The sequence below is a fragment of the Lissotriton vulgaris genome, chromosome 1_1 (assembly GCF_964263255.1).
Source record: "Lissotriton vulgaris chromosome 1_1, aLisVul1.2, whole genome shotgun sequence".
Lineage (NCBI taxonomy): Eukaryota > Metazoa > Chordata > Amphibia > Caudata > Salamandridae > Lissotriton > Lissotriton vulgaris.
This window is the reverse complement of record NC_141685.1, coordinates 1,628,148,163-1,628,161,293: the sequence shown is the minus strand read 5'-3', so window position 1 is coordinate 1,628,161,293 and position 13,131 is coordinate 1,628,148,163. Positions and strand designations below refer to the sequence as shown.

The 13,131-nt window shown below is 47.0% G+C and overlaps 1 protein-coding gene across 8 annotated transcripts in view; it reads right to left on the bottom strand.

The window, feature by feature from the left end:
• The window catches only part of SBF1 (SET binding factor 1), a 1,591,024-nt gene that overhangs the window by 602,695 nt on the left and 975,198 nt on the right, over positions 1-13,131 (bottom strand). For all 8 annotated transcript variants that reach the window (XM_086918836.1, XM_086918839.1, XM_086918838.1 and 5 more), the window contains exon 24: positions 4,018-4,193. In XM_086918836.1, the coding sequence (XP_086774962.1) occupies positions 4,018-4,193 (176 nt within the window). The remainder of the gene's footprint in view (positions 1-4,017; positions 4,194-13,131) is intronic.

Here is a 13,131-nt window from a genome sequence, read left to right as displayed (position 1 = left end):
AAAACTCAAAATGTCTCTCAAATCCCCTGCAACTCCTCAAGTCTTAAACCCCCTCTCTGTAAGGAGCACAGGTCCGCCAACGCCGATCCACTGGGGCCACAGACATCCAGGGGGAAGCGTCAGGGGCAGCGCCTGTCCTCTCAACAAAATGGTGGATCACCACATAGTCAGTCAGTCAACTCTCAGCCCACACCAGCAGCCAGCGCCTCTGAACGGTATGCTAGTGGGGCACAAGGGCTAAAATTCCACAGCTAAAAGGCCGTCTCATCAGGCTCCCCCACGGTGCTCCTCCCCGTCAACCGCCGTAGAAGGAATAGGAGTCGAGGGTCTGCCCAGGGACCCCAGCTGCAAAGCGCGAAATGGCCGCCGGGCGACGATAGCTGCTCAGCCGATCTCCGTCGCTCCACTCACCACTGCAGCCAGCAACAAAAGCTCATGCTCCGACACTGACCAGCCATCACTGCCCCATCCGGGTGCCTGTCGCCGCTGCCAAGACTCACAGCCGCTGCAGTCTCACCGCGGGGCATCACCGCAGGAAACCCCCAAGCTACGCTCGCCGCCAGGCCACTGCCGCCGCCTCTCAGGTCTCCGGCGAACCACAAAGTCGGGAGCGCCTCCGCTGATGCCTGGAAGCACACGGATACGAACCGTGCCCAGCACACCGTGGAAAACAGCAGTGGAGAGGAGCAAAATAAAAGCTATTACAAAGAGGGAGAGGAGGGACTCAGAATCGCTCCCTGCTACACCACCATCTTGGTCACGCCCCCCTAAGAATTGGTTTAGACACTGTAGGGGTACAGAGCTCATGCATCTGTACCCTCACCACAAGAACCCAGCTAGGGATGTGTGCCATGCCGACTCTTCCCTTTGTTCTGCACCAAAACACGCAGCCTGCAATGGCAGTGTGTGTGTGTAAAGGACAGGGCCTCTGAGGGTGGCACAGTAAGTGCTGCAGCCCTTAGAGGTCTTCCCTGGCCCTAGTGCCCTTGGTACCTATGGTATCATTTACAAGGGACTGACTTGGGGCCAAAGAGTTCCAAGGTGGTTTTGTCTTAATGTAGTTTAGGGAAAGAACATAGGCTCTGGGTACCTGGTTGTCAGGAAGCCAGGGCACACTCAGTCAAAGTACATCAACAGTTTGGCAAAAAGTGGGGGCAACCATGCAAAAAGAGGGCACTTTCTCACAATGGACAGAAGGAGCTTGTCCGCTAATATGTCCTCAAGCAATAGCTATTAAAGGACTGGGCGAGTAGTTATAGCAATGGTAATCCACACTTATATGCCACATTTAGCCACATGAGGGCCGCCAAATATCCGCCTGGCTGAGGGCTATGGTTTAGGCAGAGTTGAGGCAGGAATCCCATTTAGTGGCACAAGACAGGCCCAAGACCGGGGAAGGACTGAGAAGTGTGGTATGCGGGCCCTCAACAGGAGCAAACTGCACTGGCTAATGCTGCCCACTTCTATGCCTACTCGGAGGTACCCCTGGCTCCCGTAGCTGCCCTCACCACGTACTGCGGTCGCTCTGCACCATGCTGGGTAAAACTATGGGTCAGAGCTATGCCGTTCTTTCCCATAAAAGAGACGACTTGCCGCTGGGACATTCGCCACGTCTAGCCGGCCGCTTCCCAGCAACCAACGGCTGAGGGCCAGTGAGCCAGATCGGCCACCTCGCAACCCTCACTGAGCGGAGCGGTGGCATGTGACGTCAGCACGTGTGCGTCCTCTTGCGATCTCCTGCATCCAATTCAAGAGCGGTCTAGTGGAATCTCCTCCTGAGTGAAGGTTCAACTAGTCAGATTCTGGTCCAAAACTATTCATATGCCATGCTAGAAAATGCAGCATCAGTCCAAAAACTGGGGGGTGACTATACAAAAAGAGATATTTCCTTGCACCCTTCCTAGTATGGCAGCCTCCTTCGGTAAACAAAAGAATGAGTACTTTCTAACTAAATGTCCTGAAGATGAGAAACAGAACAGTAAAAAAAAGGAGTAAAAAAGTAAGTTTGTTGACATTAACTAAAATCCAATATCTTGCATGGAGTAGAATGCTATCTAAGAGGAAGGAGAGCCTAGGAAAATTCTGTAAGGAAGCCATAAAACATTTATTCTATTAACTCTATCTAGCCATCATGGGCTGTCTAAATGGTGGGACTCCAACTCAACTTTGAAAATCACATCAGAGAAATATACCTGTAAGAAAGGCAAATTTAGAGATTAATCCTTTTGCTAATTAGGCACAAAAGATATGACCTAGTAAGATGAAGTTCAGTGGAAAACCTGATTGTGTACATACCATTAATAGCAGAGAGAAAAATGTCACACCCATTTTGGTCCTTCGCGCTAAAAACCAACCCAGTTCTTAGGTTAACTCTAGTACACTAACCACAGAGGAGCTGGAAATAACTTCCATATGCTGGTGATGCCTAGCATGGGGCTCTGAAAAACAATTTGGGGTGAAGCCCAAGTCACAGCCCTCAAGGACATCTCATTCAAAATGTCAATGAAATGCGGAAGGCCATTTTGGACATAACACAGGAAGATGTTGTCAAAGGAAACTATTCTTGAAAATCAGGGATATTCCTCAATAAGAGCTTCAAGCGAAGCTTAATGCTTGGGTGTCACATAAACCCTCAAGAGAAACACACTCAGTGGTCTCAAAATGCATCACTACCAAGCCCAGAAGTTTTGCTTCATAAGGCTTTTTTAAAGGACTTGACGACAAAAACCAATGGGAAGACTCTGGAGTTAAATCCAGTAAGCATCTACCATTGAACATCAGGCAATTGATTAAGGCGTATGGCAAAAGCAGGTGTTAGGTTAAGATGATAGCCTAGAATGTAAGGAATAGGGAGTTAAATTGACCAATGGCTTGAAACAAGCACCTGGTTCAAAGAACATAGAATCCCTTAAGAATGGTCTGAAACTTGGCATCAATTACAATTGTGCATTAAGCTTTGCATGCCACTATGTAGAGAAGATGACAGGCTTATAGAAATCAGAATGCGAGGTGAGAGGGCCTATTTGTATGTGACAACATGAATAAATACATATTTCATATACATCATTCGACCCCCTATGTAGCAGAACTTTGACCTGTGCATTCCATGAGTTTCGAGTATCAAAATACCTATCCACACAGTGGCAGTGTCAAAGCATATCATGAAACATGAGCAAGAAGCTATACTCAGCCCTGTGGACAAAGTCTCATGGCCCTTTTACTGCAAGGTTACAGAGATGGGTGGGGCGCCTTTTCCTGCCACGGATATGCCACAACAGGCCTTTTTCCGGGCACGTATATAAAACATTAAACATCCTTAATATTCAATGGTGATGTAACCCAATGCATTTCAAACTTTTTTTAAGTTCCGTGGCAGGAAAAGTATTATGGAAAAACATTGGCTAATCATGTGTGGACAGCTCATTGGAAAATAAAGGAATTAACATCATCCTAATCTATGGAGTATTTTGGATTTTTTGGAGTAAACAATAGAACAGTCATTAACAAGTGCAAAAATTATCATCACAGCAGTGCGTCTGGATTTGGGGTGCAGAGGCGCCCCACCCATCTCTGTAATCGTTAACTTCCACGTGGTAATGGGTAGACCACGTCATCCAGGGAGCACGCAAAAATGTTTCAAAAGGAAAGAAAATGCAGCAGCAATGGTTTAAAAAGTAAAATGAGGAGTGCACGGCAATTTCCACAAAAAGTACCTTTTACTGCAAGGCCATAGTTAAGTCACATGAACCAAGGTTGTGCTGAAGTATAATTGTCCAGTACAAAGATGGATAACTCAAAGAAACAAACAACTTTATCTAACCCACATTGCACTCCAACTTGTAGGTTTTAGGTACCAATGAGACTGATATAATGATTAAATATGAGAGATTTTAAACCGAAGGATAAGACCAAATGGAAGATGGAAATTCTTTGCATCCAAAAGGATGCATTAAGAGGCAAAAATTGTTTCAATAAAATACCAGTCTTTAGTGAAAAGCCAATGAAAGGAAGACTTACTTGAGGGATGGGTTCTTCTCCTTCTGCTTTGGCTGCAGAGTCTGTATGGGTACCTGCCCCACAGTAAAAGCGAAAGTTCCCTGTACGTGCTGAGGATAACGTAATTTGTGAAGATGTTTCCGGAAAATTTCCGAACTTTCTGATGCCACCTCTTCATCAAAGGCTATCCTCATCAACTGCAAAGACAAAACAAATTTGGCCTATAAAGCAGACATATACACTAAACCCCATTTAACCTCTTACATGGATCTGCTGTAATGAGACCTGTAGACCAGGCTGCAATCCCCAAGTGGAGTTGGAGAAATGTGGCAACAGAAAGCAGAGCAGCAGTGATGGAAATGTGACAGTCCTATTACAAGTGTGTTCCAGCTTAGATGTCAGAATACAGCCACTTGCTTTATCTGAGCGTTTTTCCCAAGTTGTTCACAAGCAGCACTTCTTTAGTTGGATGAATTAATTAAGGCAAATCTATAGAATTTAAGCCAAGCTGGAGACTATCTTATTAACACTTAGAAGCAAAAACTAGATGGTAAAGAGTCCTCATTCAAAAACGGGACTGAATGAAACTGTTCTACAACCATGCTGACATATCATTGATAAAGGCAATGTATTTGTTTTCTCCCAGATGGGATCCTGTACAGAAGTTAATTGAAGATTGTTATGCAAAGACTGGTGTACCCGTTTGTCGAGTCTGGAATACTGAGCCAACCAACAGTCCATATGCATGAAAGAATAAAATACGTTCCAATTCATTACAACAAAGAAATGAAGCATCTATTGGCTTCACTTTTGTGGAAAGCGAACTTGATCAAAGTATGAAACATTCACACAACGTCATATGCTGGCATGTTATGGAGTAAATTATGGCACATACACAGTAAGGGGAACTATCAACATTCATGTCTATTCTGGAGTTTAAATGGTTGGCTTGTGTTCAATATGTGAATTATGGACTAAATATATGGACAATGGGCACTGATTGGCCAACATAAATTGAAAATGTAATATTATTTATTGTATTTTGTTGATAAACTGTTATTGGTGTCTACTAATTTTCATTTGTCTTTGATTTACAGTACTGTTTATGTGTAAGTCTTCTTCATTAGATTTCTCTCTTTTAAATACCCAACTTATTTCCTTGTCAATGTTTTTTACTACAGCATTCAGCTTTGTTTTCACATTGGTGTAAATACAATGGTCAAATTGATAACCTCCCGATTTTTTAACAGTTTTACTCTCTTTATAATTTGGTGCACACAGCTTCCATGTTTAATCTTAATTTATGTGGGTTCTTGTGCGAGTGCCATGCTGCACTTGATTCTGAGCCCTGTGCCAGCTCGTGTGACACTCAGTGTTCTGCCGACCACTTGGGGTTCTCACATATTCACTTTTCAGCACCTGTTGCATACCTGCTCACATTTTTTATTTAACGTTCCCATTACTGATCTCTGTAGTGATGGATTTCACGACTTCCCTGTTCAATGAATTGGGTAAATGGTATAGGACCATATTCTAGCATAATATAAGCTTGATTTACTCCTCCTCGTTTATATTTGAATGTTTAACTTTTCTTGTTTATTTGGGACCTGGAGGTGAAACATATTTTGTACCTTTTCTTTCTTTTTTTCTTACATTTCCAGTACTTATTTCACCAGAGTCAGATGACTTAGGTAAGGCCTGATTTGTTATTTTACCATATTAATTGCTATCGCTTGTTGACTAAACAGATAACACCCCTTAGATATATTGTAAGATGCTACTCTAAATATCTATTAACTGTAGCCCTGAAAAAGAGCCTGCATAAGTAATTTACCTGTCTTTGAAATGTCCACCAATTCTAGGTTCTGGACTGTGCCTTTTTTTCATACAAAGAGCAAAATACACAAATTTATAATGCTCTTTTACAAACGTTGACAGTTTTCAGCCAACACTAATTTGCTTTTGTATTACTTCTATTTTGTAACTTACTCTAAATTCACAAGCAGTACACCAGTTTGCAATGCTTAGTAGCACCTTGATAATTTGTTTTTCAAACTGAAATCCTTATGAAATCAAATATCTCCGTCTTAATTCAAACTAAGTTAATTTATCATTACTATGTGTAATGTTATTTTTTCGGTATTCATAATCTTGGTTGATTCATTCAACTTTTCCTGTGAATTATGATAATGTCATGATTTAAAAGGAACCACTGTTTTATATACTATTTGATGTAGGTAGGGCTGTAAAGAATTCGATGACAAGCCGAGCAGGGCAGGAACCAAGGAAATGCTAGCTTTGAAAGCATTTTGTACTGAAGTATTTCGAGTGTAACTGAACAGTATCGACTGTGATATCTCTCATGGGATATTTAGCCTAGTAACTTCCCTGGGCAAAACCTCAGAGAAGGTCAATTTGTTACCAACAGGTGAATACCTACGTAGGAGGCTGGCTTAGTATATGTTGCACACTGATTTAAGTGATGCACCTTGCATTAATGCTGGCAACCTGTGAGAAAGTGCCATCTTTCTTGCACTGGTATGCCCCCACTTTTTTCTGACTGCTGATGTGCTTTGACTTAGTGGGCCATGAGCTCCTTCCAACCAGGTACCCAGGGCCTGTGTTCCTTCCCTAAAACTGTGCTGAAACTAAAACCCAATTGGCATCTCTGGCCACCTGTCAGACCCTAGTAAATGGTACCCTAGGTACCCAGGGCATGGTGACCAGAGAAGACCCCTCAGGACTCCAGCACTTATTGTGCCACTCTTAGGGGCCCTGTACCCTGGCACCAACACATTGCCTTTGCAGGCTGAGTGCCTAAGTACAGAACTAAACAAAGAGTCGACAAGGCACACATCCTTGTGTGCCATGCCCACAAACCCACTGCCCTGACATACCTCAGTCACCCCTCTAGCTGGGGGCCCTATGCCAGTGGTGTGGGCACAGGTGCATGAGCCCTGTGCCCCTACAGTACCCAGGGTAGTGCAGTTATGCCATTAAGAGTATATGGTGCTGGGAGGTCGACATTACGAACTCATCAGCACCATAATGGCTACACTGAAGACTGTCAAGTTTGGTATCAAATTTCTCAGCACATTAAATCCACAATGATGCCAGTATGGGATTTAATTAAAAATGCACCACAGAGGGAATCTTAGCGATGCCCCCTGAAACCTAACCACAATCAACGTCTGGACTGAGAGGCTGCCTAGGCTGCCACACAGCAGACATGTTGCTGGACCCCTGGGTGGAGAGCCCCCCGCTCTCCTGGGCCTGCAACAATGCACATCCTGGGCGAGGTGCTAGGTCTCCTCCCCTAGGAGCCTGCCGCCTCTGTGAGCTTCTCTAGACCATTTGCTGTACCCAGCAACTGGTCCCCACCAGTCCTGACCCCCACTCTGGCGGAAAGACTGGCGAGAAAAACTAAGTCAGGAAAGGGGGTGTGCCAGCCTGTGCCAACTCCACCCCTCAGGTGGGGGAGACGAGGTAAAGCACGACCCCGGGCTCCGGCTATCTTGAAGATGGGGAGCCCTGCCCAATCGCAGCTAGGCTTCTGCCCCCCTCCCACAGGAGAGGAGCAGGCTAGGGGGTACCTACCCCAGGACAGGGACCTATTGTTCCCTGCCCTTGCCCTACCTGTAACGCCCCTAAATTCAGTATTTAGGGGCTCCCTGAACCTTCCTTCCTCAGATCCCGATAAGAAAAGAAGATGAAGAAGATCCGCTGTGCAGCTGCTAACAGCAGGACGACCACAACTGACTTGGCCCCAGCCCTACTGGCCTGTCGATCCTGGAACCTGTTCCTGCCTAATCCCGACGACTCCAGCAACCTTGGGACACCCAGAGGACCTGCCTGCCTGGACCCTCTCGAAGATTGGGATTCTCATTAGCAGAGGCTCTGCTGCAACAACCCCCCCTGGTGCCCGCCAGGAAGCTCAGGACCAGCCCACTCTGCACCCGCTGAGCCCGGCCCATGGCCGAGTGATCCAAGACAACGAGGACGTCCCCCCAACGACTGGGACCAGAAGTCCAGTGCCCAAAGACCCTCCTCGACGAACCAAAAGAACAAGTTACTTACCTTCGGTAACGCTTTTTTTGGTGGATACAGTATCTGCCTGTGGATTCCTCACCTTGTGAATATCCCCCTATGTCAGCAACGTTCGGAAAATTCTTTTGTAGCACGCCGGCGTGGATGACGTCGTAGGAGCAGGGCATCGCGCGCGACTCCGTCTGATGTAACAGACCCCTTATTAGGCCTACGTCGGCGTGATGACATCAGTTCCGCCAATTTTCCGTGCCTTCGAGGCACCCGGACGGACCAATGACAGTAGATATATACGAATACAGTATACACAGTACATAATATTCAAAATAACAGTGTGAAGACAATGCATGAAAAACACTATATATACATTTTAACATTGCCATAAACTCAGATATAGAAGAGTGAACAACGGGGAGGCGGGTGGCCATGTGAGGAATCCACAGGCAGATACTGTATACACCAGAAAAAGTGTTACCGAAGGTAAGTAACTTGTTCTTCTGATGGATACATCTGCCAGTGGATTCCTCACCTTGTGAATAGAGTGCCACAGCAGTCCCCATTCCCGGAGGAGGGTGTCCACTCCTCTATACCAGAAAATCTTGTAGGACAGAGCGTGCAAAATGGCCATCCCTCCTCACCTCGCTATCCAAGCAGTAATGCTTTGCAAAAGTGTTGAGGGAGGCCCATGTCGCTGCTCTACAAATGTCCTCCACAGGAACACCCCTAGACAAAGCAGAAGTTGATGACTTTGCTCTAGTAGAATGAGCCCTTATACCCTCTGGAGGTTCCTTACCAGCCAGGGCGTAGCAGATCTTGATGCAAAGTATGATCCATCTTGAGAGTGTGTGCTTGTGCACAGCTCTTCCTTTCCTGCAGCCAGCAAATCCCACAAAGAGCTGGTCATCCACTCAATAGTCTTTTGTTCCATCAAGGTAAAAGCTTACCGCCCTCTTAGGGTCCAGACGGTGAAGACACTCCTCCTCCTTGGAAGGGTGAGGGGGAGGATAGAAGGTAGGGAGGGTAATGGACTGACCTAAATGGAATGGAGTAACCACCTTAGGCAGAAAAGCAGCCCTGGTCCTAAGAACCATTCGTTCAGCATAAATGGTCAAGAATGGGGGCTTTGAGCTAAGAGCTTGAAACTCACTTACCCTCCTTGCCGAGGTAATTGCGACAAGAAAAACAGTCTTAAAAGACAAAAGTCTCAAAGGACACCTGTGTAAAGGTTCAAATGGAGAACCCATTAAATATGTAAGAACCAGGTTCAAGTCCCATTGGGGAACAATAAAGGGAGTTGGAGGAAACGTATTTGTTAAACCCTTTAAAAATCTCAATACAACAGGAGATTTAAAAAAAGATGGTTGATCTGGTAAACAGATAAAAGCCGCTAAAGCCGATAAATAACCTTTTACTGTAGCTACAGCAAAACCCTGATGCGCCAATGAAAGAGCAAATTGAAGAATTTCTGACAAGAAGCTCTAAAAGGATCAACAGTATTCTCCCCACACCAGGATCCAAATTTAGACCACCTATAAGAATAAATGGATTTGGTGGAGTCACACCTGGCCGATAAAATGACATCCACCACATCAGGTGGGATAGAAAAGGAATTCAGGTTGCCCCATTCAATCTCCAGGCATGAAGGTGTAAGGTCTGGAGGTTGGAGTGTAGAACCTGCCCCTCCATCTGAGAGAGGAGGTCTGCCCTGAGAGGGAGACGGAGCGTAGAGCACAAGGAGAGGTGGAGAAGATCTGTGTACCACACCCTTCTAGGCCAATCCGGAGCGATCAATATAACCTGGGCCCGGTCTTGACGTATCTTCCTCAGAACCCGAGGAATCAAGGGTATGGGCAGAAACGCGTAGAGGAGTTGCGAGTCCCAACTCAACTGAAACGCGTCCCCCAAGACTCCCTGCATCGGATACTGGAGGCTGCAGAAAGACGGGCAGTGAGCGTTCTTGTGAGTGCCAAACAGGTCCACCTGAGGAGTTCCCCATGTCCGAAAGACATGACGAACTACCTCCGCATGAAGCCTCCACTCGTGGTCGGCCGAGTACTGCTGGCTGACATTGTCTGCACGAACGTTCAGTACTCCGGCCAGATGATTTGCCACTAGACAAATCTGATGGTCCTGAACCCAGGACCAGAGGCGCAGAGCCTCTCTGCAGAGACACTGAGACCCCACTCCTCCCTGTTTGTTGACATACCACATCGCGGTGGTGTTGTCCGTCAGGACTTGAACCGACCAACCGCGTAGGGAGGGAAGGAAGGCCTTGAGTGCCAGACGTATCGCCCGAAATTCCAAAAGGTTGATGTGAAGAGACCTTTCCTCTGGAGACCAAATACCCTTGACCTCCAGATCCCCCAGATGAGCACCCCATCCTAGAGTGGATGCACCCGTTATCACTGTGGCCACCGATGGAGGAGTTTGAAAAGGCTTTCCTTGAGACAGATTGCCTTCCACTCCCCACCAAGACAGATCCGCCGCAGCTTCTCTGGAGATCCTTACCGACTCCGTGAGATCCCCTTAGTGCTGATACCACGGCCTGCGGAGGCACCACTGAAGTGCGTTCATGTGCCAGCGTGCATGGTTAACCAACAGAATGCAAGAAGCCATCAGACCGAGCAGACGAAGGACCTTCAGGACTGGAACGACCGTTCCATTGCGAAATAAAGGAATCATTTCCTGTATGTCGTGAATCCTTTGAGGTGGAGGGAATGCACGACACACAGTTGTGTCCAGTACCGCACCTATGAACAGGTTGCGCTGAGAGGGCACCAGGTGAGATTTGGGTACATTTATCGAAAAACCCAACCTGTGCAACAACTGAGTTGTCTCTTGCAGATGATGGAGCACTACCTCTGGAGTTTGTGCTTTGATCAGCCAATCGTCCAGATAAGGGAATACTGGAATCCCTGACCTTCTAGATGTGCAGCCACCACAGCCATCACCTTGGTAAAGACCTGAGGCGCAGTAGTAAGATCAAACGGTAGAACCGCAAATTGGTAGTGCTGCGATCCCACCGTGAAGCGGAGATACTTCCTGTGCAACTTCAGAATGGGTGTATGGAAATAAGCATCCTGCAAGTCGATCAACACCATCCAGTCTTCTTCCATCAGCGCTTGAAGAACCTGCGCAAGGGTGAGCATCTTGAACTTCTCCTGCTTCAGGTAAAGGTTCAAGAGCCTGAGACCCAGGATTTGAAGAAGTCAGCCATCCTTTTTGGGGATCAAGAAATACCGGGAGTAGCACCCCTGACCCCTTTCCTGCTCCGGAACCACCTCTATCGCACCCTTTTTGAACAGTGCTTTCACTTCTTCCTGAAGGAGCAACAGGTGGTCCTCCGAGCAAAAACCTTGGCAAGGAGGGAATTTGGTGGAAATTTCCGAAAAGGAAGAGCATACCCATTCTCTACGAGATTGAGAACCCAAAGATTTGACGTAACCGATTCCCAAACCTGTAGAAAATAAGTAAGCCGACCCCCCACAGGACCCGCATGATCCGTAATGGCGGATCTAGGGCTGCTTTGCTGTTGTAGGTGGGGGGTGGGTAGCAGAGGAGGAAATGGAGGAGGAGGCTTGACGTCCACAAGATCGACACCCTTTGTCTGCCTCTGTAGGACCTGTACAAAGGATTCTGTTGCCGCTGTTGCTGCTGGGTTTGCTTAAAGGAACGAAAAGTAGACCTTCCAAAACCCTTGTACCTTTTGGAGACAGAGCCTCTAGTCTGCAAACCCAAAGATCTTGCCGTCGCTCTGCTATCCTTAAACCTTTCCAAAGCAGCATCAGCTTTCTTTCCAAAAAGGCCAGAGCCATCAAAAGGCAAATTCATCAGAGCAGCCTGAACATTCGCAAAAAACCCGGAAGTCTTTAGCCAAGCAGCTCTTCTAGTGGCTATCGAAGACCCCATGATCCTAGCCACTGAATCTGCGGTGTCCATACCACTTTGTATGACCTGTCGAGCTGCCGCCTGCGTGTCCGATATTACTTTATTAAAGTTCTTCCTATCCTCCTCAGGAAGCTTAGGTCATAGCTGTTTCACTGTATCCATCAAAGCATGGACATATCAGCCTAGCAGACAAGTAGCATTAGTAGACTTTAGGGCCATAATGCCCGACGAAAACACCTTCTTAGCATTCTGATCTTGCTTCTTAGAGGCTTTATCTCCAGGAACCTCGAGAAAAGCACCTGCAGATCTTTTCGAGCAAGCAGCCTGAACAACCAAACTCTGGCAGAGGATGAATGGACAAGAATTGAGGATCTCCAGGCGCCACTCTATAATGCCTTGCCACAGTCTTTGACACTGCAGGAGCAGTAAGTGGTCTACTCCATACCTCCAATATGGGTTCAGTGGGAGCCTCAGTAAATGGAAGAGTTGGCTCAACCACGAGGACGGAGAATGGAGAACTTCAGTAAGGATGTTCGACTTGTACTCCACAGATGGCAAAGTCAAATTCAAGAGCGCCGCAGCCTTCTTAATTACCACATGGTAAGGCGCCACATCGTTAGAAGGAGCATCAGATACTGTGGGCAATTCCCATTCTGATGGAAATTCCAGTCCACTTGCATCATGCAACTCCTCAAAATAATCCTCCTGATCCTGAAGCTCACCCTCTTCAATCTCAGCTTCTCCAAAATGTCTTTCCTCCAAAAGACGCTGCGCTCTACGCCTCTACCACTCCATTCGAACCGACGTCGTCTGATCCGGTAACGACTCCGATGGAGCCGGAGCCGGCGTCGAATGGGGAGACGGAGCCGCCTTCAAATGAGAAGCTGGAACCGGCATCGAACTTCGATTCGGATCACGAGGTCTCTCAGGAGCCGGCGAAGCTGTGTACGGAGTCGACGACCTCGGTGGCGCCGAGAGATGCCACGGTGGAGTAGGCATCGGCATAAACGGCATGAAAGGAGCAGGAGCATATGCCTGAGGCACACCAAGATTAAAAGCCAATGGACCCATGGGACCAACAGGTGCACCAGAGGGGAAAATTGCTCAGGCATAAATACCATACATAGCGTTTAGAAAATGCGATGGGTCCTGACCAGGACCAGGAAGTTGAGGATACAAGCATACCGGCTGCTCCCAAGGAGG